The sequence below is a fragment of the Meles meles genome, chromosome 14, assembly GCF_922984935.1.
Source record: "Meles meles chromosome 14, mMelMel3.1 paternal haplotype, whole genome shotgun sequence".
NCBI classification, from domain to species: Eukaryota; Metazoa; Chordata; class Mammalia; order Carnivora; family Mustelidae; genus Meles; species Meles meles.
In genome coordinates, this window is record NC_060079.1 from 22,950,460 (window position 1) to 22,977,192 (window position 26,733).

General features: G+C 35.8%; 2 protein-coding genes across 12 annotated transcripts in view; one reads left to right on the forward strand and one right to left on the reverse strand.

Annotated features, from left to right (window-relative positions):
- INTS6 (integrator complex subunit 6) overlaps positions 1-26,733 on the forward strand; it is a 110,572-nt gene that overhangs the window by 73,298 nt on the left and 10,541 nt on the right. For 6 of the 11 annotated variants that reach the window (XR_006821478.1, XR_006821479.1, XR_006821475.1 and 3 more), the window contains exons 11-18: positions 776-886; positions 1,905-2,120; positions 4,183-4,309; positions 5,114-5,256; positions 5,443-5,674; positions 11,603-11,974; positions 13,020-13,113; positions 14,704-14,846. Coding sequence is in view for 6 of the 11 variants with exons in the window: in XM_046028162.1 (XP_045884118.1) it covers positions 776-886; positions 1,905-2,120; positions 4,183-4,309; positions 5,114-5,256; positions 5,443-5,674; positions 11,603-11,974; positions 13,020-13,113; positions 14,704-14,797 (1,389 nt within the window). In the remaining 5 variants the exon portion in view is untranslated. Of the gene's footprint in view, positions 1-775; positions 887-1,904; positions 2,121-4,182; positions 4,310-5,113; positions 5,257-5,442; positions 5,675-11,602; positions 11,975-13,019; positions 13,114-14,703; positions 15,325-18,737; positions 18,935-20,556; positions 20,636-26,733 lie in introns of those variants that run through there. The other 5 variants (XM_046028161.1, XM_046028165.1, XM_046028166.1 and 2 more) reach the window with 3 other exon arrangements.
- Positions 15,463-26,733, reverse strand: part of SERPINE3 (serpin family E member 3) — a 32,448-nt gene continuing 21,177 nt past the window's right edge. The window contains exons 6-7 of the mRNA XM_046028168.1: positions 19,353-19,439; positions 15,463-18,802 (exon numbers count right to left, since the gene is read on the reverse strand). Coding sequence (XP_045884124.1) covers positions 18,564-18,802; positions 19,353-19,439 — 326 coding nt within the window. The 3' untranslated portion in view covers positions 15,463-18,563. The remainder of the gene's footprint in view (positions 18,803-19,352; positions 19,440-26,733) is intronic.

The following is a 26,733-nucleotide window of genomic DNA, read 5'->3' on the forward strand; positions in this document are numbered from 1 at the left end:
CCCTGGGATCATGACCTGAGCTGAAGAGAGATGTTTAACGACTGAGCCACCCAAGCAACCCGGCTATCATCCTTTTCTGACTGCATCACACTCACACATACTAGACTGTCCTGCTAGTGATATTTTTCTTAGCAAAAGTGGTAGGCTGTCTTTACAGTTGAAAATTATTTTACTATACCACATCCACAGTAAATATTAGACTTTTTTCCTTCAGAGCTTGTTTTCTGTTTTTTCAGTTCAGCTAATAATTAATGAATTAATGTATTAATTCATTTAATCCCATGACAACCCTATGAAGTAGATACTATTGTCCTTTTCAAAAATAAGAAACTTTAGACCCAGAGAGGCTATATAACCTGGTCCGGGGTCACAGAGCTAGTGAATGGTTGAGCCATAACCCACACAGTTACCCAAGGTAGAAATCTTCCATTTTTCTTGTGTCCTTTTCACGTCTTAATTTCTATCAAATCTCCCTCTGTGATGAGTCTCCTGCCCATTTCTTCTAAACTTAGTATCTCCAGTGACACTAAGGAGTCTAGGACTTTACCTTTCCTATCCCAGGTTTTGTTAAAATATAGCCTCTAATCCTTTTTAAGTATTTCAGGCTACCTTTTGTACCACTGGCAAGCATTTTACTGAAATACAAATATGATTATGTTACTCTCTTACTGAAAAAAAGAATTTTTTTTGAAGAAATCTTCAAAACTGACAATACATGTAGTCTTAACCTTTTTGACAAGTTTAGGATTGAGTGATGTTTTCTCTTTTCCTATAGCCTTTGAAGAAAGCTGTTAGAATGATGGGAGCACCTAACCTAATAGCAGACAGTATGGAATATGGACTTAGTTACAGTGTCATTTCATACCTCAAAAAATTGAGTCAACAGGTAATGTTAAGAAATAGAGCCATTAAGTATTTTGAATGGTTTTGGCTAAGATACTTAACAAGCGGTCCTAATGGAATTGGGTTGTATTAATATATTGTGTTTTAAAGCCACATATATCATATATTAACATAATTCAGTCTCAAGTACATGGTGTGCTGTGTTTCGAGAGGTTAATTTGAAATAATAATTCCTAGTTTATGGAAATGGCTTTATTATTGTGGTCCTAGATTTTCTACCACTGAAAATTCATGTTTTCTTTTGAGAAATTTGTGTTAGAAAGTTGTTTTTCTTAGACAAAAATCAGTTTCTTTTGCTTTGTTTAAAACCTATAGTTCTTTTTCTTTCAAAAATGGAAGTTTCTTTTGAAGTATTTATAAAAAAACACTGTATTTTATAGTCATTTTGAATATAAATCACATTGATAGATACTCTGGTAGTCAAGCAGAATACAGTTAGACTGCCAAGATATTAATATCATAAAATACATTATTTTTCTAGTACTTCTACCACCTGTACTTTAACTAACTGCTCATGGAGATGTAGGTTGGATAGAGTCAAAATATTGCTACTCGCTTTCCAATGGAAAGCTACATCATTTTTGTTGTACCTATGAACATTTAGTTATGTACTAATAATAGTGTCTTTAAATAAATACTGATAAGTTATTTTTTCTGATTTTATATGACCTCTGAATTGGAAATCCTTATTTTTATTTAGGGTTCACTTACATTTCATGGTTTAAGTGTAGTGGGTACTAGTACATAAAAATAAATTGAAGTTGTTTTTGTTTGCCCTTCTCCAGAAGGTTATAATTGTAATGATTTAAAACTGTAAGACATTTTTATTTAAACTCTCTTTAGTTTACCAAGAGCTTCACATGACCTATGCTACTAGAGTTTATAATTACATACATACTTTTTATAACATAAATACTTAATTTATAGAAGATCAAAAATATTAGTATTTAATTTACTAATTTAGATTATGTCAAAACTAAATCTTACTGTTTTTACTTTAGGCCAAAATAGAATCTGATCGAGTCATCGGATCTGTAGGCAAAAAAGTAGTACAGGAAACTGGAATTAAAGTCCGAAGCCGATCACATGGCTTATCAATGGCTTATAGGAAAGATTTTCAACAGTTGCTCCAGGGGATTTCAGAGGATGTTCCTCACAGACTGCTAGACCTTAACATGAAAGAATACACTGGCTTCCAAGTTGCTTTGCTCAATAAGGTAATAGTTATGTGAATTTTTAGCACTGCTTTAGTTATATTCTGTGGTATTATTAAATAAATCAGATTTTCCATTAATTGATGACTTAGTTTGTCCAAACTTCAGAAGTATTTCTGTACCTCTGAAGAATAATGATCAGTAATACTATTACTGAATCATAGAGTTTTAGAATTAAAACATTGTGCATGCTGAATGGATGAATAGGTGGACTGATGAGTAAACCAACCCATTCATGGGTGCCTGGCTCACTCAGTTGGTAGAACATGCCCCATTTTGAGTATAAAGATTACTTAAGGAAAAAAAAAGGCAAGAAAGAAAACAGAGGCTTAAAGATTGCCGAAGTTACTTAGCTAATCTTACAGTTCGCTGAAGTTTGGTACTTACACTGATGACCTTGGGTACATAGCATGGTCTTAAAATGCTTTATGAATATTCATTATTAAAAAGATCTTCATCCCAGTAGCCTTTTTGGTAGAAAGAGATAAGCTGATCTAAAATTTATATGGAAATTTTAAAGCTCCTAGAATAGCTTGAAACAGTTTTGCAAAATAATGAATTTAGAATCCTTGTACAGTCTAATTTTGAAACTTACTGTAAAGTTGTAGTAATCATCAGCATGTTGTATTGTTGGCATATGGGTAAACATATAGATCAGTAGAACAGAAGAGAGTCTAGAAGTAGATGCTCACACATGTAGTCAATTAACTTTTAACAGAGGTGCCAAAACAGTTCAGTGGGTAAGAAGATAATCTCTTCAGAAATAGTGCTGGAACAGTTGGATACCCGTATTCAAAATAATAAACTTGACCATTATCTCACATTTCTTGAAGTGCTTATGGTCTTAAATGTAAAAACTAAAACTATAAACTTCTAAGAAGAAAACAGGAGAAAATCTTTATGACATTGGGTCAGGAGTCATTGAAGATTTCTCAAATACAGCACAAAAAGCGCACAAAAAAACTTGATAAAGTTCATTAAAATTTAAATTTTTGTCTACAAAAGAAACTTTGTAAAATGAACAGGCAAGCTACAGCCCGGGAGAAGAGTATATGTAGCAAAATGTGTAAAGAACTACAACTTAGTGATAAAAAAATAAACATCTAATAAAAAGTGGGCAAAATCTTTGAGCAGACACTTCACCAAATAAGATACATGAATTCAAGCACATGTAAAAAGTTGCTGTACCTTAATGGCCATTAGGGAAATGCAAATTAAAACTATAATGAGATCCCACTTCCCACCCACTAGAATGGCTATATTTGATATATAACCAGCAGTTCTACTCAAAGGTATCTATCTACATGAAAGAAGTGGAGATATTTGTCCATAAAAAGGCTTTGTATGCAAATATTTATAACAGCATTATTCATAATCACCAAAAACTGAAAAGAAAATTGTTCATCCACTGGAAAATGGATAAAGATAGACTGTATCCACAGAATGGACTACTACTATGCAGTAAAAAAGAACAGACTACTTATACATTAATAACCATAGATGAATCTCAAAGCATCATCCTTAGTGAAAAAAGCCAGGTAGAAAAGATTTGATACAGCAAATCCATTTATAAAATGGAATGTAGGGTGACAGGATCAGTGGATGCCTGGGGATAGGAAAATTGATTGACAACAAATGGACATGAACAACTGTTCTGGGGTGATGGAAGTGTTCTTAAACTGGATTGTGGTGATGGTTTCACAATTGTAAATTTACTGACACTGGTCAAACTGTATACCTAAAATGGGTTAATTTATTGTATGTGAATTATACATCAAAGCTATGTTTCTTAGAAATTTGTTTTATATTTACTTCCCTTAGCCAGAATATATAGCAAAATCTTGAAAGATGTGAATTTATTTGATTGAACTTAACTACTGGTTTTGATCTTCTGGTTCTCAAAGTAATACATTAAGATTGCATCCTAATTCTTTATTATATTTTTAAAACTAATGAGACTCGCATATCTTATTTCCAAACCTATACCACAGGCTAGAGACTTTAGTCTCTTTTAATTTTATATTTAAAAATAAAAGTAAATTTGTCCTTGAATGTTTTTCAACAGGATTTGAAACCGCAGACATTTAGAAATGCGTATGACATACCAAGGCGGAATCTTTTGGATCACTTAACAAGAATGAGATCTAATCTTTTGAAGAGCACCCGCAGATTTCTTAAAGGACAGGATGAAGGTTAGATCATGGTTTTAAATAATGGTATTTCTTCTGTGAATTTCTTTCTTTATGTTGAAAAAACATGGTATATTAATCTAGCTTTTAAAGAATTATTATAGTAGTATTATCTTTGTAAATTCAAACAAATGAAATAAGAACTAAGTTCATCCCTGATTCTCAACACTTTTTTCTATCATCACTGTTGTCCCAAATTCTTTCTCCCGGAGGTGACAACCTTTCTTATCAGCTTAGTTTCTCTTTAAAGACTTTTTGTTCATGCATTAACACACACACAAAATCACTGGTATCTGGTGGTTTGACTTGGTTGGTCGTACATGTCCTGTTTCTTCAGCTGTATCCATGGCATGTACTACAAATCAAGTCAGATGAGAATTTAACTCTTGGCCATCTCTGATGTAAGCATTCCAACTATAGCTTTATATAAAAAGGTTATGTGTGATACATCTTTTTTGTAAATTTTCCTATATTTAAATTCTGCTTAATTGGAATAGAGAAGGAGAATTCCTTTTCATGGCAATGTTAACACATATTGCTTATTTTCCGCACTCAAATTAACTGCAATGTTTTTGCTTTGTTTAGAAGATAAAATCAATTCTTTTGAATTTTATTTTAAAAAATTTAAAAAGACTTCATTTTTGTCACAATATTTATAGTGACAACACACTAATTTAACATGTATGGTAAGGGACTTCCTAGAATAACACCAGGTAGCCTTCATATGTAAGAGGATATTATTTGATAATTAAACAGTGTTGTTTTAGTGAGGCTAACTTTCGTTGTTGCTCTCTTCTATTTGAAAAGATCAAGTGCACAGTGTTCCTATAGCACAAATGGGGAATTACCAGGAATACCTCAAGCAAGTACCTTCTCCACTAAGAGAACTTGATCCTGATCAGCCGCGAAGGTTGCATACATTTGGCAACCCCTTTAAGCTAGATAAAAAGGTAAACTTGAAATGTTCCACTGTATAATTCATTTGTGGATTTAATAGTTCTTTATTTAACTAAAGCTACTTTTCTTGGTAGACTAATAAATATCAACATAATTATAGTTGCTCTAATGGGGATTGGAATTAGACCATTTAAAGATTATATGTAAACCGAAGGAAATTATATTCTTTTTTGTTATAGGGTATGATGATAGATGAAGCAGATGAATTTGTGGCTGGACCTCAAAATAAACATAAACGACCTGGAGAACCAAATATGCAAGGGATCCCTAAAAGACGTCGCTGTATGTCTCCACTGCTAAGAGGCAGACAACAGAATCCAGTTGTGAATAATCATATTGGAGGGAAAGGACCACCTGTACCTATGACTCAAGCACAGCCAGATCTTATTAAACCCCTTCCTCTTCATAAAAGTAAGAGTTTTTACAAAAAAAAGTTTTTCTTTTGTAAAAAAAACAAAAGAGTTTTTTTTACAAAAACATTAGTGCTGCTTTTTGTCTCTTCGTGGGGAAGAGATTTTTTAATTATAGAAAATATTGAGTGTCTAGAAAAGATACTTGTTTCTTCTAAATTAGCATGTAATCATTTTATGTCTTTTAAAAGAACAGTTGTTGCATATTTTGTATATTTATTATGCTTGATTATAGCTAGCATGATCTAAATGTCATTTACAAGTCTGAAGTATTTCAGAATAACAGTATTAAAGGGAGATTATCAATACCTACAGAAAGTTGATTTTCAGTTTCAGGTTAATTCAGCCACTAATTATTATATATATATATATACTATTGTAAACGGTGCTAGGCATTGAGGTATAGCAGTGAATGAGACAGTAGTGATTTCTGCCTTCATTGATAATGAGTCAGGAAAGACAGTCATTGAATGTTTCATTAGAAATGTGATGCATGTTATAAAAGGGAAGTCAGGTATGTTTTGGAAGCATGTGGTAAAAGGATTTACTTAGTTTGTGGGGTCAAGATCCTTTACTGAGGAAGTTATGTTTAAGCCAACATTTGAAGGGTAAATGGGAATTGTTTTGCAAAAGCTGTGCATTTAGTAGTAATGCTAAGCAGTTTTGCTGTGTGCTACTATATGCTACAGTAGTAGTGTAAGAAGAATATGTGCAAATGTATACACTAAAGAGAAGGGATTAAGGGAACTGAAAGAATCTTAGTATAGCAAAGGTATTAGGAATGAGATAAGGTAAGAAATTAAAGATAGGCTGAGGCCAGAGCATGGAGGGCCCTGGAGGCCATTGTAAAGATTGTAGACTTTAAGGACAATGAGAATCTTTGAAAGGTTTTGAAGAGCTAGTGACCTGATCTGATTAGCATTTTATAAAGACCAGGCTAACTGTACTGTGTGAAATATTGTTAGGGAAGAACAAGGGTGGATTTAGGGGAACCCTTAGTGAATTAATGATTACATTAATTATTGGTGGTGATCATTTGTAGTTTATAACATCTTAACTGGAGAGAAACCAAATATTCTATACCTCCTGATGGAATTATACAGTATTACTTTTGAAATACTCTTACCAAAAAAAAAAAGGAGAAAGACACTGAACCTTATTAATCTGATCAAGCCTCTAGATCTAACTACCAATTTATAGGAAATACAAAGGATAGAGAAACAAATGACAAAACAGGGATATAATTAGCATAATCCGGATTGTGGAAAACTATAGGACAAAGAATATGGGATCTCTATGTTTCCAGAAAAAAAATGCATAGAAAAAAGAGAGGTTACAGAAGGATCTTACAGATTAAATGGTAGTTAGAAGACATATAAACTAATTACAATGCACAGGGCCTGATTTGGACCCTGAAACAAATAAAATCAAAGTTTCCCTACAAATAGAAAATGTGTAAGGTAATTAGATTAGGGACATTGATAGGATATTTGATGTTGTTAAATAATTATTATGGATGCACAGAAACTAGTTAGGAAACCCAGGGAAGAGCTAAAGACTTGGCAGTGGAGTTTCAAGAGGAACATGTATTTGAGAAATACTTGGATGTACCAGTAAAGACTTTGTGATGATGGACTGGATATTGGAGCCAGGGCAAGAGAGGAGTTGAGAGATGCTGGGTAGATAAGGATGAAAGAGTGGAGTGGAAGGAAGGAGGATGAATGAGTTTAGAGGCACCCACTAAATAGCCATGTGGAGATCCTTAGGTAGAAGATGGGTATTTTAGTTTAGACCTCGGAAGAAGAAACGGAAAAAGAGAGAGGTGCAGGAGGCAGTCTTAACCTCCTTGGAGTGAATTAAATCACACCAAGGGAAACAATGAGAAGCAGCAGCCCATAGCAGAACTTTGAAAGTGCCAAAGTTAAGGTGAGAAATAAGGTTCAAAAAAGGAGATTAAGAAGGAAGAATCCAAGAAATAGGAGATGAGAAGAATTTGGCATCATGAGAGCTAAAGGGAAAGAGAATTGAGTGGTTAGCAGTCTCAAATACTTACATGGATTGGTCCAGAGGATTGGAAAGGTTCTGATGGCCTTTGGCCATCTTAGCAAGAGCAATTCTGATGGAGTAAAGATGGTTTGAGGAGTGAAAGATGAGAAAATGGAGACAATGTAAGACAACCCATTTAAGAAGTTTAGCTGCGGGGAAAATTGGACAGCTATATATAGAAGAAGGAAATTTGACCATTCTCTTAACACCATATACAAAGATAAACTCAAATGGATGAAAGATCTCAATGTGAGGGAGGAATTTATCAAAATCCTAGAGGAGAATAAAGGCAGTAGCCTCTTTGGCATCGGCCACAGCAACTTCTTTCATGACATGTCTCCAAGGGCAAGGGAAACAAAAGCAAAAATGAACTTTTAGGACTTTATCAAGATAAAAAGCTTCTGCACAGCAAAGGAAACAGTCAACAAAACTAAGAGGCAACCCACAGAATGGGAGAAGATATTTGCAAATGACATTACAAATAAAGGACTGGTATCCAAGATCTATAAAGAATTCTCAAACTCAACATCCAAAAAACAATTGAGTCAACATATGGGCAGAAGACATGAACAGACACTTCTCCAAAGAAGACATACAAATGGCTAATAGACACATGAAAAAATGTTCATCATTAGCCATCAGGGAAATGCAAATCAAAACCACATTGAGATAACACCAGTTAGCATGGCAAAAATTAACAAGACAGGAAACAACAAATGTTGGTGAGGATGCAGAGAAAGGGAATCCTCTTAACACTGTTGGTGGGAATGCAGGTTGGTGCAGCCACTCTGGAAAACAGTATGGAGGTTCCTCAAAAAATTGAGAAATAGAGCTACCCTATGACCAAGCAATAGCACAACTGGGTATTTACCGCAAAGATACAGATGTAGTGAAAAGAAGGGGAACATGCACCCCAGTGTTCATAGTAGCAATGTCCACAATAGCCAAACTGTGAAAGGAGCCAGATGCCCTTCAACAGATGAATGGATAAAGAAGATATGGTTCATATATACAATGGAATATTACTCAGCCATCAGAAAGGATGAATACCCACCATGTGCCTCAACATGGCGTGGAACTGGAGGGGATTATGCTAAGTGAAGTAAGTCAAACAAAGAAAGACAGTTCTCATAGGGTTTCACTCATATGTTCCTTATATTCCACATATGAGATGAATCAGATGAAACCATCTGATTCTAGATCAGTGACATTATATGACATTAGGAGAAGGAAGGGGAAACTGAAGGGAGGGAATCTGAGGGAGAGACGAACCAAGAGAAACTAGAGACTCCAGGAAACAATCTGAGGGTTTCAGAGGGGAGAGGAATTGGGGGATGGGTTAGCCTGGTGATGTTGAGTATTAAGGAGGGCAGGTGTTGTAATGAGCACTGGGTGTCATACACAAATAATGAATCATGGAACACTACATCAAAAACTAACGATGTTAAAAAAAAACTAACGATGTACTCTGGTGACTAACATAACGTAAAAAAATAAATAAAACAAATTTTATGTGTATATAGTTGCAAAAAAAGCAAAGAAGTTTAGCAGCATGGGGGAGATGGGAAAAGAATGATAGCTGGAAGAAGTCATGGGGTTAAAAATGGTGACTTTGCTTTGTCTTAAAGATGACAGAATTGAGCTTGTTTAAATGCTGGTATGATGGAACCAGGAGGTAGGGGTTGAAAATGAAGACGAGAGAAAGCATAATCAGCACAAAATCATTGGGAAGGCAGAAGGGAATGGTCCAAAGCCCAGATGAAAGAATGTTGCTTCCACTGAAGCAGATGAGTGTGGGCACAAGTGGAAAGTAGAGTGGTTCCTATTTCACGGCTCTCCTTTTCTTTCCTCTGTGAGGTTGAAGGTGGCATATACTATGGAGTGGGAAGAAGAGATTGGGAAAGTCAGAGATGTTAAGAGAGTGGAGAAGGTTAGAATGGTCTTTTGTGGGAGAGGGAGAAAAGGTTGTAATAAGACTGCTAGGTAGTGCTAAAATCCAGGGACACTTGGCTGGGTATGGTGATCACTCTGCAGAGCTGGATCGTATTTTCTCCAGTGGTGCTCATCATTCCAAATGCAGGTCTAGGGCAAGCAAATAGAGTCATCAGGTTTGGAGTTTTGCCTGGCAGGTATCATGGGAGGACAACAGAACAAGAGAATTTAGGATGCTGATAAAAAGTAATACATTGGGGTGCCTGGCTGGCTCAGTGGGTTAAAGCCTCTGCCTTCAGCTCAGGTCATGATCTCAGCGTCCTGGGATCGAGCCCCGCATGGGGCTCTCTGCTCAGCAGGGAGCCTGCTTCCTCCTCTCTCTCTGCTTGCCTTTCTGCCTACTTGTGATCTCTGTCTGTCAAATAAATAAATAAAATCTTAAAAAAAAAGTAATACATTATGGGGTGTAAGTTGAATAGATAAGAAAAAGGCATTTAGAAGGGAGGATCTGATGAATAGGAGGGAGAAAGTGGAAAAGTTGTTGGAGTGAGAGTCTGGCTGAGTTATAGAAAAACAGCAGGGGTGCTGTAAAGAGATGGCTTATACTCCTCTATCCATGGATTTGTGAGGCAAACGAGATGAGAAATTAAGGAATTGAGAGGCCATGTTCTTGGCAGGTGATCCGCATAGACACTGAAGTCATATATTACAGTACTTCCCAAACTTTAGTGTGTAATTGAATCACCAGGGGGATCTAGTTACACTGCAGATTCTAATTCCTTATTTAGAGTGGGACTCAAGATGAACATTTCTAGCAAACTCTCTGGTGCTAATACTGCTTGTATTAGACCCTAACTTTGTGTAGTAATGACCTAGGAGAATGCCCAAGGGACGGGGTGGGGTGGGGTGGGTAGAAGGAAGTCTGAACCAAGTTGACCACAGAGGTGTGCCTTGGATGTCAATGAAGCTAGTGATAAGGAGAGAGAGGATGAGCAGAGTGGCGTAGTTGAGCCTCGAAAGAGCCAGCGTGTAGTAAGAGTGCATGGAGAAAGGATCTTGAAGTGGCACTAGAAGGTGAAGGAGTAGGTGACTCCACATCCTTATTTTAAGTCTGTGGAGAGTGTTTGAGAGAAAGTAATTTCTACTTCAGGTCTGAAAAGAAGAGCAGTGCCGCGGCCAGAGAGCTAGGTTTCAGTTAAAGCAGGAGTTGTAGAGAAGATTCAGGAAAATATGCAAATCATGGGAGGGGATTTAGAGAGGGAGTCAGAAGTCTTAAGGGATTTTTGTGGGAATGAGTTTACCTTTTGGACAGTAAATGAGGGAAGTAGAGGTGACTTTAGCTAGTGTCCTGGAAGTTTGATGAGTAGTCAGAGAACTTCTAATTCAGCAGCTTTCTGGAGGGGGGAGCAGAGTTTGCAAGCTTTTTTTTTTTAAGTCTGGTAATCTGATGGGCTGCTGTGGGCACCAAGCTGTTCTGTGTTGCTCAAGTAACAAAGACTGGATGGGTGGTAACAAAGATTGTAAAGTGACCTGTTTGGTGGTGTGTTCTGTGTTTACTTTTGCCTCTGAATAATAGTATGTGTATAAGGTAGAGGTTGGTTGGAATGAGCTAAGGCTCTCTGTAGATTTTTCTCTGAAGCATTAGAAATCTACTTGTTCAGTAAAATCGCCATAGAATAAAGCAGAGAACTAAAAATTGGCTTGAAATTGTCTTTTATTTTTTTTTTCCTAAGGGCAAAAGTTGTACAGAATTTGTAACTACTATAAATGTTTCATGTTGAAATCTGCCATGTCTTTGGCAGAGCTTATTAAGAACATGTAGTATTTGTTAATTTGCATCCATCAAGGAGATTAGCTGTGATTTGCTGTAATATTATTTGTAGCTTTTTTTACTGTGTTCTTTGCAATTGCAATTGGCTCACATCATTTTCTTTCTTATCTTTGTTTTTAGTTTCAGAGGCCACTAATGATTCGACAATAGATGATGTGGTTGAAAATCATGTTGCAGACCAACTTTCATCAGATATTACATCAAATGCTATGGATGCTGAATTTTCACCTTCTTCTCCAGCCAATTTACTGGAACGACCAACCAATCATACAGAGGCTCTTGGTCACGACCATTTAGGAACTAATGACCTCACTGTTGGTGGATTTTTAGAAAATCATGAGGAACCAAGAGATAAAGAACAGTGTCCTGAAGAGAATATACCAGCATCTTCACTCAACAAAGGAAAGAAATTGATGCATTGCAGAAGCCATGAAGAGGTCAACACTGAACTAAAAGCACAAATAATGAAAGAGATCCGAAAGCCAGGAAGAAGTATGTATAATTAGAGGCAAACCTCATATTTGATTTCTGTTTGTGCTCAGAGAAGGGTCAGATTAACTAAAAACATGATTGATTCTAGATCAGTGATGAACAACGTATGAGATATAGATATATAGATATAGATATATAAAAGATTTGGTTCTTTATTCAACCTACACACACTAAATATTTGCTATATCCAAAGTATTATGGTGTAGATAAGGAAGCAGGAGGGACCGAGAGCAGAGCTTAAATTGACAGATAAATTGCACACAGTTTCTACCATGACAGGGACCTGGAGTCCTGAGTATTTTTCTACATAGCAGCTGCAATTAAATGTAACAGCAAACCCAAAAAGATGGAGTGAATATTAGATGACTTCAGGTCTGTGAAGTTCCTGGCATAGTATCTATTACTGCCTTTAAGGTTTAAACTGTGAGAGTGACCAGGGATATGTTTAAGCAAAAAACCACAGAAGTTATAAAAGGTGTCTGTTACATGAATACTGAAGAACTTTGTGGGATAAAATTTCAATATTATTGGCATTCATTCAAAAGATGTTGACAGATCACCTGCTATGATGATACAGTCCCATGGGTGGTTCAGAAGTGGGTAAGACAACCCTTGCTTTTAGTCCTTGGCAGAGTTTTTGAAATTTTGAAAATTTGAAACTGAAATAGCACTTTTACCTATTTCTCCCACCGCTCCATTTGCCCCTCCCTACCATGGAACTGTAGTTTAGAATTTGAATTACAAGGATGGAGGCATCTTGCTTCTTTTTCAGTGGCACTATCAGGAAGCTCTTCACTTTTTTTCTAAGCTTTGTGTTTGATATCTTCATGGGAACTTTTACCAAGAACACAGCTTAACAAGTTATTTTATCTTTGCTGGTAAATGATGGAAATATATGTATTATAAGATTCTTAGTGGTGAAAATTTTTGTGGAATGTCTTGGTTTCATGTAGTATATCTTGATATAGAAACTGAAGTAGAAAAATATTGAATAAGAGTGTACAGAAAAACCACTTAAATTTTTCTTTTTGCTTCTCATTTTAAGAATATGAAAGAATCTTCACGTTACTGAAGCATGTGCAAGGCAGTTTACAAACAAGACTAATATTTTTACAAAATGTCATTAAAGAAGCATCAAGGTAAAGTATTTATTGCACCTTGTGAAATGATTATGAAATGAGTCCCCAGCTTACAGTCAATATTTTAATAATACTTATTCTGTACTTGTGGTATTATGCATTTATATGACACACCCGTGTGTATAGAAGTTCTTCTTTTTTAGTTTATTGAAAGAAGTTCGATAAACTAAAAACAGCCACATACAAATTCTTTGCCAGTTTTGGACCTTTTCTCCCTATAGATTACAGATACTTGCTTAATTCTCATTTATCCTACTCTGACTTTTTGGGGTCTTTGTATTTTAAAGCCTTTAATTTTTCTCCTTTGTATATTTGGATTATAGTTAATATTAATCAGTGATTAGAAATAACCTTGAAAGACAATATTTGGATGCAGTTCATTTGTACATGGGAAAACTTGTAATTAAGGAGAGCAGAGTTGGACAAATGGGCCTTATTCTGATTGCTTCAGTAGCCCAGGATTATGTACTTTAATACAAAGAATGTGGATCAGGATTATAAATGGTAACTATGAAGTGCAATTAACTGGAAATCGTAGTTGTGAGTTTAGGGAGTACAAAAAACATTTATTTTTCTTTTAATACTTCTTTAGTATTTTGAGAAAACTTAGTGTTATCTGACCTTCTAAATATACCCACCCTTTAATGGTTGCTCAGTTTCTTCCATGGTACGCATAAAGATATTTTTAGATAGAGCAGTTAATTTTTTTTCTTTTTTTGGAGTGGCTAGAGCATAGGCCACTTTGAAGGTTCAAGATAAGGCCATAACTTTTCATGTTATTTATTTTGAGTATTTAACCTATTCTTTTCTTTATGTAACATTTTATCAACTCAGACCTCATCATGGATCTAGCTATATTCCTGGTGCTTGCCCTCTACTTCTGCCCCCTTTTAGGGAGATTGGTAATATTATGGTGGCTATGCATTTGAATTTACAAATAGAAAGGAAGTGGGTATAGATTGGACAGTGAGCAGCAGCAGTATTAGTACTTATGTGGGCGAATGCAATTTTAGTCTACTGTATTAGTGGAAAAAATTTCGAATTGCCCCTTGAATGTTAAATGTTTGCTGTATCCTGTAGCCACAGATACCTAATTATCCTTGATTTGCTAGCTCTCAAATTTAATAGTAGAACCCAAGGGTTTTTTAATTTACCATCCAACTTGGTTTTGTGGGGGTTATACTCAAACTTTTTTCACATTCCTTTCAAGACATTCAACTTTAAAGAGCATCAGAAGCTATGGGAGTCATTGCTTTGGGAGTCCAAATTTTGTTGGAATATTTATAACTTTTGTAAATGTTAGGGTTTTTTTGTTATTCTTTTTGGATGTAGAACAAATAACCTGCTTCCATTGTACCTGGGCCTAGATTATTTGTTTCAGGAACAAACTGTAATTCTGCACTGATAAAATAATTTGCTTATCTTCAAGCGAATTTTATATATCATTAAGTTGTTTTTTTCCATTTTCATTTTCCTTTGAAAAATCTTCCCAAGACAGTTGCTGTCTTAAAAACAAAACAAAACAAATTATACTGATCTATATCCATTAAAAAGAAATTGAGAGTGCTATTACTTATTTTTTTTATACAGGTTTAAAAAACGAATGCTAATAGAACAACTGGAGAACTTCTTGGATGAAATTCATCGAAGAGCCAATCAGATCAACCATATTAATAGCAATTAAAAGAAAACAGAATGTGGCCACTTGTTTCACTATCTTCTCCAAATACAAAGTAAATACAAGACTGTTGTGATCTTGCATTCATTTTTGACATGCATTGTTGGCTATTTGAAATACTAAGAGCAAGTCTACAGATCCTTTTTCCATCATTTTACAGTGACCTTTTCTTCATTTTGGTTTATTTTTGTAATGTGAAAAATATCACTCTAAAACACATTTTTATTTAACAAACTAAAAATACTCCTTCAAATCTCTTGCTTGTCATTGACTCTTGCGTGTCAATTTCCCTCAGGTTCTATTTTCTTAAACCAACCTTTAAAATTGTCACCTCTGTTAAGGTTGAACTTTGCCAAAAAAATAAAAAAGAAGTTACTTTGTAATTTTTGGGGAAAAAAGCACATACATTAAAACTAGGTAATGTTTTGTATATACAGTTATTTTGGATATATTATTGTAAGTTGTACAAATGTATTTTGAAGAATATTTAAGAAAAGCACTTTTGTTATTCCATCAATAAATGCTCTATTTTACTCTTGTGTGGTTTAGGAAATAATCACATTTAAAGTAATCATTTAAAACCATCTTAAGGATAATGGAATTTTAAAGGCCTTGCTTTTTAAGCATTGGAAAAATACACCACTTGAAGTTCATATTTGTTAAAGCTAACTGTAATTACCTGTTACATAACCTGCATTGTCTTTTTACTCTGTGTTCTTAGATTTTGTTGGCCACACCAACATACTCCCATTTCTGCCTAGATAATAGAAATGACGGTATCTGGGGCAAATAGGCAGACATTTTAAAAGCTGTTTAAAAGCAGACATCTTTAATATTGGTTTCTTTAGTCCCAACACCTTTTTCCTTTCTCACTAGGATTATGGATGGCACTAAGTTGAAGCTGTTAGTTAGGGAGTTGTAAGTTTGAGGTACATCACATACTCTGAAATGTCTTAGTCTTTAGCAGCTTGATACCATGCTTACAAAAGTCCCACAACAAATTGGGGGTTCAAAGAGGATCTCTTTGTTCTCCTCTGCTATTCTTACATATAAACTCTCCATTTTGTTTAGAAGCTAAATGGAAAGCAAACATTTCAGATGACTTTGCTCATTGTGCATTCCCCCTGAATTAGCCAGGATAAGGACACTGTTCACTGTCCACTCTCAGTCCAGCATGACCTCATGTGTTTTCACTGAGGACGTGACCCTATGACCAGACTCACTCACCTTTCATAGATCACTGCTGTGCCTTGTAGTGCTTTTGGGGTAACCAATAGAAAGGAAGGTTAAAATACATTTAGATTAAGAGAGGGCAAAATAAATTTATAAAATTATAGTAAAATTGATGGAATTTTAGTTTCATAATATTTGAAAACCACATACCCTTATCTTTTTACACTTTAGCAGAACATTTTTAAAATTTCAAGGGTATAGCAGAATGCAATTGTAACTTTTTATGAAGAAAAGCATAGATGAAAGTGGAGAATATGCTTGAGATCTCTTAATTTAGGGGATTTGAAACTCTCCCAATGCTGAAGACAAATCCTGTCAAGAAAAAGAGGCATTTAATGTAACGTTACATAGTATTTTCATATGCCATTCTTTAAACCTTTTTTACCTCTACAAATACCTTTAAAGCAGGATATCATTTAATAGATGGAATTGTTAAGGTAATTACCTGCAGTCACTGCTAAATTCAAGAGCTACACAAATTCCAGAATACACTGTGTGGTCTTAAATTGTCTTTATGTATATTTTGATTCTGTGATTAATAGAAGGGATTACAAGTCATTCAGAAAGAAGTTCATACTTGAGAATATTTAGGAAAGGGATTCAGTCTTTCCCAAAGTTTAGCAGCTTTCCTTATCAGGAAGTTCTTATTTCCATTTTAGAGATTGCTCATGAAGTAATAATCCTCTAAACCCTTCACCTTAATACATTTTTTTGGGATGAACCCTAGAGGGAGTTGGGAAGAGAAAGTTTCTTCAGTCTCCTCTTTCTGTCCTTAATCTCTCTGCCATCATACTCTATAGCCTGCCTCATCCAAAACCTAGTCACAAGATTTGAAACCATTCGAGAAACTCAAGCTCAATATCCCATCTTGAAGGTTTTTTAAATTTTAAGAAACTGGACATATTAGTTAAATTAGTAAAATACTATAGAATTGTAAGCAAAGGGGAGGGAGGGAGTATATATCAGGGAAATATCATGCCTCTTAGGCCCTGTAGATCACTGGTTGGCTTTAGGCTGGACAAAGGATATTCTCCAACAGTTTAATCTTGAGATTAAGATCATTCTTCTTAATGTTTCCGTATGTATCCCATTGTCAATGGATTCATTATTTGCCCTAATCAGTAAGATTTATCAGTTTGGTGTACTGAAGGTTAAGACTGAGTTCTATCTCTTTAATACCCCCTCCCACCAGAAGAATAGTCACTTTGCCTTGAATCATGTGGGCAGATACCTCCCAGAAAGAGGAAATAAACTCACAAGAACTATATGTAGATGTGCAGCGGTTTATGGAATTGGTTTTGGATTAGGCTTTTATTTTCATTGTTTATTGAGGCAGTTCTGAAAACTCCTATCATTGAAATAGTGGTGTGTCCTTTACTAGTTCAAAGGTTTTATGTCATTTTTATGCAGTTGAATTCCAAAAGAGAAAGTGTTCTCTTTTAACTGTCATCAACTTTTATTGGCGATCAGCTTTTGACAATGATCTTTCTGTTCACGTTTAGTCCTGTCTCTGTTTCTTGAGGAAGTAGAACCTGTCATTTTTTTCATCTTTCATTTTTTTGACATGTATCCTTTCTAAGAGAGGGCTCTCTGTTGCCTGTTCTGAGTGATAAGAGACAATTTCATCTAATAAATATGGGGTTGGAATGATCATGGTGAAATCCTAGGAGGATTATATTCTGTTGATGGACTTTTTCTCCCCAAATAGATTATTTCCTAGTGAATGATTATCTTCATCCTTTTTGTCACAAAAGTGTTCCTTTGATTTCTAGCACAAGTTACAGCAGTATGCAAATGATTCTCAGATAAAATGATGTTGACAGTATTTCCTTAACAATTTGTGTAAAACCTATATCATTCTAACTTTTGACTTTTTTTCTCTCCATAAATAAAAATAATGCCTGATGTTTAGTTAAAGTAGATCCACTTTTGCTTGATTTTGTTAGTCTTGTTCCATCCTATTTCTTTTTAACACATTGTTTCAACTTGCCAACAACTCTTTACTGAGAATCTCTTTTCCTTCCCAGGCTGATAATTGTCGGGGGAGGGGGAACATTGAGAGGAATAATTTGAGTACTTTGTTCATTGTTGAAGCTGAAAGGACCTCTGCTTGTCCTTCTGATGTGCTAAGGCTTTGCCGGTACCATACCGTCTTTGGCTTAAGACAAGATTGTATAGTGGGACTTAAAAGTACTAGGGCAAACACTTGATTTTTTTGGCATTTCAGCAAGCGTGAGAAAGATCAACAAAACCTAGAAATCCTGGTGCATTCACTAGAATACTGGGGTTGCTGAGTCAGAAGGCTACTTGGAGATGCTAGTCCCCTGAAGGAACTATTTTGTCCTACAGAGATGAGAAAGCGAGGCAACAACTGGGGGAAAAATGAAGATTTACATTTTTTTTTACTTTGATGATCTTTCTAAGTCTCCCCAGAAGCAGAAACCTGAATTAAAAAAAAAACCCACGTCAACTAAAAATGAGCTGAAGGAGAAGTAAAAAACAACATGGAGGATATTAATTTTCGTTTGTAGTTACGGAACTACAAACGTGACAGGAAACTGGGAAGATTGTGAAACCATAGAAAACTAGCTAGAAGGAATGCTTGTTCTAGGCCACAGCAGACAAATGGGCGCTTGTTGCTAGAGAGATGCTGATATAGATTTATCTGAATTCTGTCAAAAAATACTGTCCTACCTGTGTCGGGTTCTCTCAGGAAAAAGAAGAATGGCCGATCTGCTTTAAAAAAAGGAATCCGGGACCTTTTCAGTAACAACAGAGCTGCAGGAGAGAGAGAGAATAGAAGAATCCCACTGCATTTTCTATTCATTTGAGGAAAGTCACTATGGAAATTGGATATGAAGTCAGTTATATCCCTTGATTTTTGAAGAAATAAAAACATCCTAATGATAACATTTCATTGTTTAGTGTTATGCTGGGGGTACAAATGGGAAAATTAAGATGATGTCAGAAAATTAAGGGAAATTAATGGGAAAATTAAGATGATGTTTGGCCAACCCTGTGTCCCATTTTCAAAGTACTCCATGGAATAAATTCCTTACCAAAGGTAATTTTCAGAATGACTTCATTCCTTATGGATGGGGATGACGGGACAAATCCTTTTCAAAAGGGATTTCTCTTCTCCCATCATTTTTCAAACCCTTTGCTCTGTATTAACATTTCTTTAAAAAAAAAAAATGCTATGCCACATCTGGACTTGGGGTTTTTCAGTGGGAAGGTTTAGAAATGTGAAGATTGAACTGGATAAATGTGACTAAGGCAGATAAGGGCAAGCAGTGTGACAGAGCTGCTGACCCCTTTCTGAACATACCTGCGGCTGTTGATGCCTCGGTGCCTTCCTCTGAAACCTCAATCTTGGCTTTGTGGATTGCTTCAGAAACATAAAAGTCATCGTGGCCTAATCCCGGGAAATAAAAATAGGAATTGCTTATTTCCATCTTTAATGCATTTAGCTTAAGGATTTGAGTGTATTTTAAAAGAATGTACTTAATTACAGTGTCATGCTGCTTCCTATGGCTAGGGAGAGATTGGTCTGGAAAATTCTTAAGCTGCAATATTTTATATGACTTTTAAGACCTCAGATTTGGTGAATTTAATAAATAATTGCTCCCAAATTAGTATATAGAGCTGTGCCCTGTTTTTAAAATAGTTTTCAAAAATGATTTCTAGTTAATACTGAAATCTTTCCTTCAGCCAATACTTTTTAAACTTTGTATAAGAATTGCCAGAGTACGTGTTAAAATGGATTCTGGCGTCCAAGAATCTGCATTTTCAGCCAGCCTCTGAGATGATTTCCCTTGAATGTTTTCTTGGACTGTGTTTTAAGAGCCACCTTTAAATGGCAGTCACAGGTTTGTACAATGGATCTTAAAAGTCATAACTCAATGTATTAAAAATGTGTCTAAAAGCTGCATGACTGCATTCGGTATACTGAATGTACTCTGTACACTCAGTATACCGAATGCAGTCATGCAGTAATTTGCCCCATGGTCTAGAATCTGCAAAGATAGTAAGAGGTTAGAATTGTAATAGTTGTGTGCTAACGGTTTCAAAGAAGCTTCGCAAACAGGGATATGAATGACTAGGTTAGAGAAATTGATAGCTTTTTGTAAGTTAACCATGAAGCATTTTTAAACAACTCCCCACAGTGATGTTGTACTTGACATAAGGAAGGTATATAAGAATGTTTAGAACTAGCAGAAACTTTAGTTATTACCTACCCTTTCATTTGAGAATGCGCTGTTAAGTGATCCGAGGTCACACACTTGATAAGAAGTAGAAATCGGGCATTTGCAGGTTTTCTGACAGTGCAGCACCCATTTCCACCCCACCCCGCCACAAAAAAATACCACCTTGCAAGAAGTATTCTAGTCAACTCCAGCATGCCACTGGAAAGGGATCTGTGGCATGAGTCTTAAAATAATCATTTCAATCTACATGTTGTATTTTGAGAGAGCTTCTTTGTTTCATCTTAGACTAATTAAATTGTTTTGCATTTTTCATGCACATACAAGGAGATGCAAATGAATGTCGTGAGAGAATAAAACCAGCCGAGTATAGGATATGCAGCAATTCATCCATCTTCTAAATAAGGTGTACACAGGAAATTGTGAGTTGGCTATATTTGTTGTAAGAAACAGTCATTTTCCAGCATCATTAAAGGGGACCAGACAAAGGCCAGAGGAAGGGAAAAATCAATGGAAGCATTCACCTGGTATCATTTGTCCTAAAACCAGTGAAGAATCTGATTGATTTTAGCAGTTGCTCTTTTTCTGTAGGATCTTTTAGAAAAGAAATTTCTCTCTAATTCATAGTTTCTTTCACTAGCTCATTGAGCAAACTGAAATGCAGTGTCAAAATTAGAATTTTGTGGCTAAATAATGGTTCTTTGATGCTCATGAGGTTTTACTTACCTGTGACCTCATTATAGTGTTGTTCTACCTGAACATTTCAAATCAGTGTCCGTGAAGTCAACAGAGGTTCGCTATGAAACTCTACCAACTAAGATACAGTAAATGTGGTTGTGATAGAGTCCAGGCATCTTGACACAATGTGAAAAATAGGACCAATTGATATGAATGAGTCTTTAGTTAGATAGGCTTGGCTATTACAATTTCTTGAGTTTCAATTAAATAGCATAGCTTTTCTCCATCACACTAGGAGTGGTCCAATAGTTGACAGTTACATGTTTGCAAAGACACTGATCCAAGACCCATGGACTGTCTTGCCCCAGCATCCACACCTCTCTTAAATTTTTATTTCTAGGAAGCATTAAATGTTTCAGATCATAAACATTTGTGATCAAAATAAGAATTCAGGAGTCATTGTAGGTTTATGTTTCTCTCTCGCTTGATCTTATATGACAGATCTCTATTTGCTTACTTCTGTCAAGTAGCTATTGAAATGTTATGCAACTAATGAAAGCAACGCAGAAGAATCCAGACACAAAGGCATTCTCCCGCTTTGCGTTCATCTTCTCAAGTGCTCGTGGCTATTTAGTGCCATTGAGGGTCATGCAACATGTTTTCCCCAAATTCGTTCCCAAGATTTTTTATAGATGCTATGTTATTAAAAGGGATCCATGATTAATTAAAACAGGGAATACAGGTTGAGTAGTTTTGTGTTTTTGTTTTTAGTAGTGAACTTATTAGAGCTGCTTATTTGTTGATGTTTGTAGTGAATCTCTGCAGGAGAATATAATATGTAATGTTTAGCCACGGAAAGACCTGCGTCATCTCCTGTCTATAGATTTACCAGACTAGTGTTCTGGAAAACTGTAGCCTATCCTAAACCCATTTACTCCTACATTACATTTCAATATCCAAAGGCAAGATTCTTCTTATCCTCCTTCCTGACATACTCTCCACTCTTCTATACTATCTACAAGTATTCATGTCAACCTTTCTTTTTAGATTGTTAGCTCCTAGAAGGCAGAAGCTGTTTTATTAATTTTAAATATTTTTTATTTCACCTAACATAATAATGCTTGGTACATAACGGTGTTCAGTAATTATTGGATGAATGAATGATAGAGACTCCTCACGTACATTTGTTTCATTTCCCCATTAAAAACAGCTGCCTTAATGCTCTCCAATCGGATGTTACTTGTGAGCAAGTGTTGGTTGGAATCTATAGAATCATAGGGGTAAACCACAGAATGGGTCTTAGGCAAGTTTCATCCAAATGATTCAGTGCCTCTTTCCCCTTTGTTAGTGGAGACCATCATTTGTGTGTGTGTGTGTGGTTGATCATACTCTCAAAGGGTTTAAGAGTCTTCATAATGACACTGTGTAAACACAAGAATTGCAAAATGTAAATTGATGTCCCAGCATTAGAACCTCAGATTCTCAAAATGTAGGATAAACATCATTTTGTGTCATTTGTCCTTCTAATTATTACTATTTACTCTTGGCAAATTTAGTGGCATTAAAACATTTATTGCCAGAATTTGCTTCTAGTTTATCTTTCTCATCTTCTTATCACTTACTTGTAACAGGTGGAATATAGCACCCAGCCCCGGATATATAAAGAGAGTGCTAAAAAGAATTTGAAATGGCCTCTGAAGCCAGGCTATGGTCAGTTGCTTTCTCTATTCTTCTCCTCAAGCCCACTTCTCCCTGCCACCCAGCTTTTTGAGAAATAATTGATACAACATTGTGTAAGTTTAAGGTATATAATGTGATGATTTCATATATGTATATATTGTAAAATGATCATCACAGTAAAATTAGTTAACACCTCCATCACCTCACATAATTACAATTTTTATGTGTACTGTAAGATCTATTGTCTTCACAACTTTCAAATATATAATACAGCATTGTTAACTATAGTCACCATGCTGGAAGTTTGTACCTTCCTTCACCCAACTTCCCAACTCCTACCCATCCCTGCATCGGGCAACCTTCAATCTACTCTGTTTCTGTGACTTTGATTTTTTTTAGAATCCACATGTGAGATCATACAGTGTCTTTTCCTCTGATTTATTTCACTTAGTATAATGCCCTCAAGGTTTTTCTAGGTTGTTGCAAATAGCAGAATTTCCTTCTTTTTTATGGCTAATAATATTCCATCAAAATATATATACCAAAGCTTCTCTATCCATTCATCTGCTGATGGACACTTAGATTTTTTTCCTTATCTTGGCTATTGTACATAATGCTGCTATCAACATGAAGTGGAGTTATTTCTTTGATAGTGATTTAAGTTCCATTGGGCACATATTCAGAAGTAGAATTGCTGGATAATGTGGTAGTTCTACTTTTATTTTTTGAGAAACCTCCATAGGACTTTCCATAATGGTTGGACTGATTTAAATTCCTGTGAGCAGTGTACAAACTTCCTTTTCTCCACATCCTTGCCAGCATTTGTTATCTCTTGTCTTTTTGATAATAGCCATTCTAAGAGGTATGAGGTAATAGCTCACTGTGGTTTTGATTTGCATTTTCCTGATGATTAGTGATAATCAGCACATTCTCATGTACCTGTTATTTGAATATCTTATTTGGAAAAACGTTTATTCAGATCCTTTTTCCATTTAAAAATCAGATTGTTATTATTATTTGCAATTAGGTTGTATGAGTTCCTTATATATTTTGGATATTAATCCCTTAGGTATCTGCTTTTACAAAGATTTTCTCCCATTCTGCAGGTTTCCTTTCATTTTGTTATTTCTTTTGATATGAATACACGTTTAGTTTGATGTAGTCCCACTTGTTTCTTTTTACTTTTGTTGCTAATACTTTCAGTGTCAGATCCAAAAAATCATTGCCAAGACCAATTTCAAGGAGTTTTTCTCCTATGCTTTCTTCTAAGAGTTTTATGGCTTCAGATATTTTAAGTCTTTAATCCATTTTGAGTTAATTTTTGTGAGTGTTGTAAGATATGGGTCCAGTTTCATTCTTTTGCATGTGAATATCCAGTTTTCCCAGCACCATTCATCGAAAAGACTATCTTTTCCCTATGGAGTATTATTGGCTTCTTTGTTGAATATTAGTTGACTATATGCACGGATTTAGTTCTGGGGTCTTGATTCTACCCCATTTGTCTACATGTCTCTCTTTATGCCAGTACCCAGTACCATACTGTTTTGATTACTATAGATTTATAATAGAGTTTGAGCTCAGGAAGTGTGATGCCTCCAGCGTTGTTCTTTCTCAGGATTGCTTTGGCTATTTGGGGTCTTTTGTGGTTCCACAATAATTTGAGAATTTTTTTTTTTCTATTTCTGTGGAAAATGCCATTGGAATTTTGATAGGGAGTGCATTGAATCTGAAGATTGGTTTCAGTAGTACAGATACTTTAACAATATTAATTCTTCCAGTCCATGAACAGAGGATGTTTTCCCATTTATGTGTGTCCTTTCCAATTTCTTTCATGAGTGTGTTATAGTTTTCAGTGTAGAGATATTTCACCTCACTTGGTTGAATTTATTCCCAAGTATTTTATTGTTTCCGATGCAACTGTAAGTGGAATTATTTTCTTTATTTCTTTTTCAGGTAGGTTGTTGTTAGTGTAAAGAAACACAATGCATATTTGTATTTCATTTTTTATCCTACAACTTTACTGAATTCGTTGATTAGTTGTAATTATGTACCACTATACAATATTAGAGAATCTAATTTTGACTATATACTTACCATTATTAGAATCTAATTTTGACTATATACTTACCATTATTAGTGATATGTACCACTATTACAATATTAGAGAATCTAATTTTGACTATATATTTACCATTATTTTTATAGTGTTAATTAGCATCCTTATTTCAGCTTTAAAAATGTCCTTTAGCATATCTTATAAGGCAGGTTTAGTGGTAATAAATTTCCTTAGCTTTTTTTGGTTTGGAAAAGATTTATCTTTGCTTCACTTGAGGAACAACTTTGCGAGGTATAGTATTCCTGGTTGACATTTTTTTTCTTTCAAAATTTTGTATATGTCATTCCACTCTATCCTGGCCTGCAGTTTCTGTTGAGAAATCCATTGATCATCTTATGTGGGTTCCCTTGTTAGGTAGCTTGTTTCTTCTTTCTTGTTGCTTTTAAAATTCTTTGTCTTTGACTTCTGACAATTTAATTGTAATGTGTCTTAATGTAGCCCTTTTTGGGTTCAACCTATTAGGATTCCTTGGGCCTCGTGAATCTGCATTTCTCTCCCCATTTTTGGGATGTTTTTGGCCATTATTGCTTTAAGTAGACTTTCCCTTTTTTTCCTTTCATCTTTTGGGATTCCCATAATGAGTATATTTTTTCTTTTGTGAAGTCTCTAATTTCCATGGGCTTTCTTCACCCTTTCATTTATTTTTTTAAATTTTTATTCCTCTGACTAGATAATTTCAAATGATTTATCTTCTGGTTGGGTTGTTTACTCTGTTTGGCTGAGTCTTGTTGAAGCTCCCTATTGAATTCTTCAGTGCAGTCATTTTATTCTTTAGCTCTAGGATCTCTGTTTGTGTTTCTTGGTTTTGTTTTGTTTGATGGTTTCTATTTCTTTCTTGAACTTTTGATTTTGTGCATTGTTTTCCTAATATTGTTAGTTGTCTCTGTGTTCTTGTAGTCTGCTGAATTTCTTCAAGAGGATTGTTCTGAATTCTTTGTCAGACAGTTCAAACATCTCCACATTTTTAGGGTAGCTATTGGAGCTTTATTAATTTCTTTGAATAGTATATTTTTCTCATTTTTCATGGTCCTTACTTCTTTGTATTGGTATCTGTGCATTTCAGTAAGGGGTGTCCTTTTCCAGGCTTTACAGGTTTGCTTTGGTAAGGAAAGATATTTACCAATCAGCTGGCAGAATTTGTGAGCAGGTTGGGGCTTACTGTCATCATCTCTGTGTGGGCAAAACCTCTCCATATGCTTTGAGTTTGCAGAGGGCTGCTGCTGCCTGAGTTCTGTGGCTGCATGGGACTGCTGGTTGCGTTTGTATTCAAGCAGTGCTGCTGGTTTGGCTTGTTGTTTAGGTGGCAGTTCTGGCTATGTCAGAGTTAGTGGCTCAATCCTTTCACAGTCAGGTTGAGTCCCTAAGTCTACAATCAACTCTTGGTCAATGAAGTTGTAGCTGTGTTCCCTGAAATGACATGGTGGTGCCATTGGTTGGACACCATAATTGGGTAACTATGAGAGGGACTCTACAATCTTTCCTGGTCAGGTGGTCTTATGCTGTGCTTCCCAACTGGATGGTGCTGCTGGTTGGGCTCCATGTTCAGGTGGGGCTGCCAGCTGTGCCCTGAAGTTGGGTGGGGCTACAAGCTGAGCTCTGTGACTTAGTAGCACTGTGGGTTGGGCTACAAGGCTCCCCAAGGTCATTCTTCATACTCCCTGGTTATGTGGAGGTAGGGGTATGCTCAACAGTTGGGAAGGACTGCTGGCCAGGCTCTCTGCCTAAGCAGAGCTGTAGGATGGGCTTCTCAACTAGCTGGTTCTCTTGTCAGGCTTCCTTGATGGAAGGGACTTGAGACTGTGCCTAGCAGGTGAGTAGGGCTGTGAATTTGCTTTCCTGCAAGGTAGAGTGGTAGTATGGTCCACTGACTAGGGATCCAAATCAGGCAGAATTGCCAACCACGCTTTCTGGCCAGTTGGGGCTACCAGCCAGGCCTTGCAGATGGGCATTCCTGATGGCTAGAGTCTTTGCTTGGGTACTGCTACAGGCAGGAATATGGTCTGCCAAGGTTTGAATGCTGACTAGTGTAA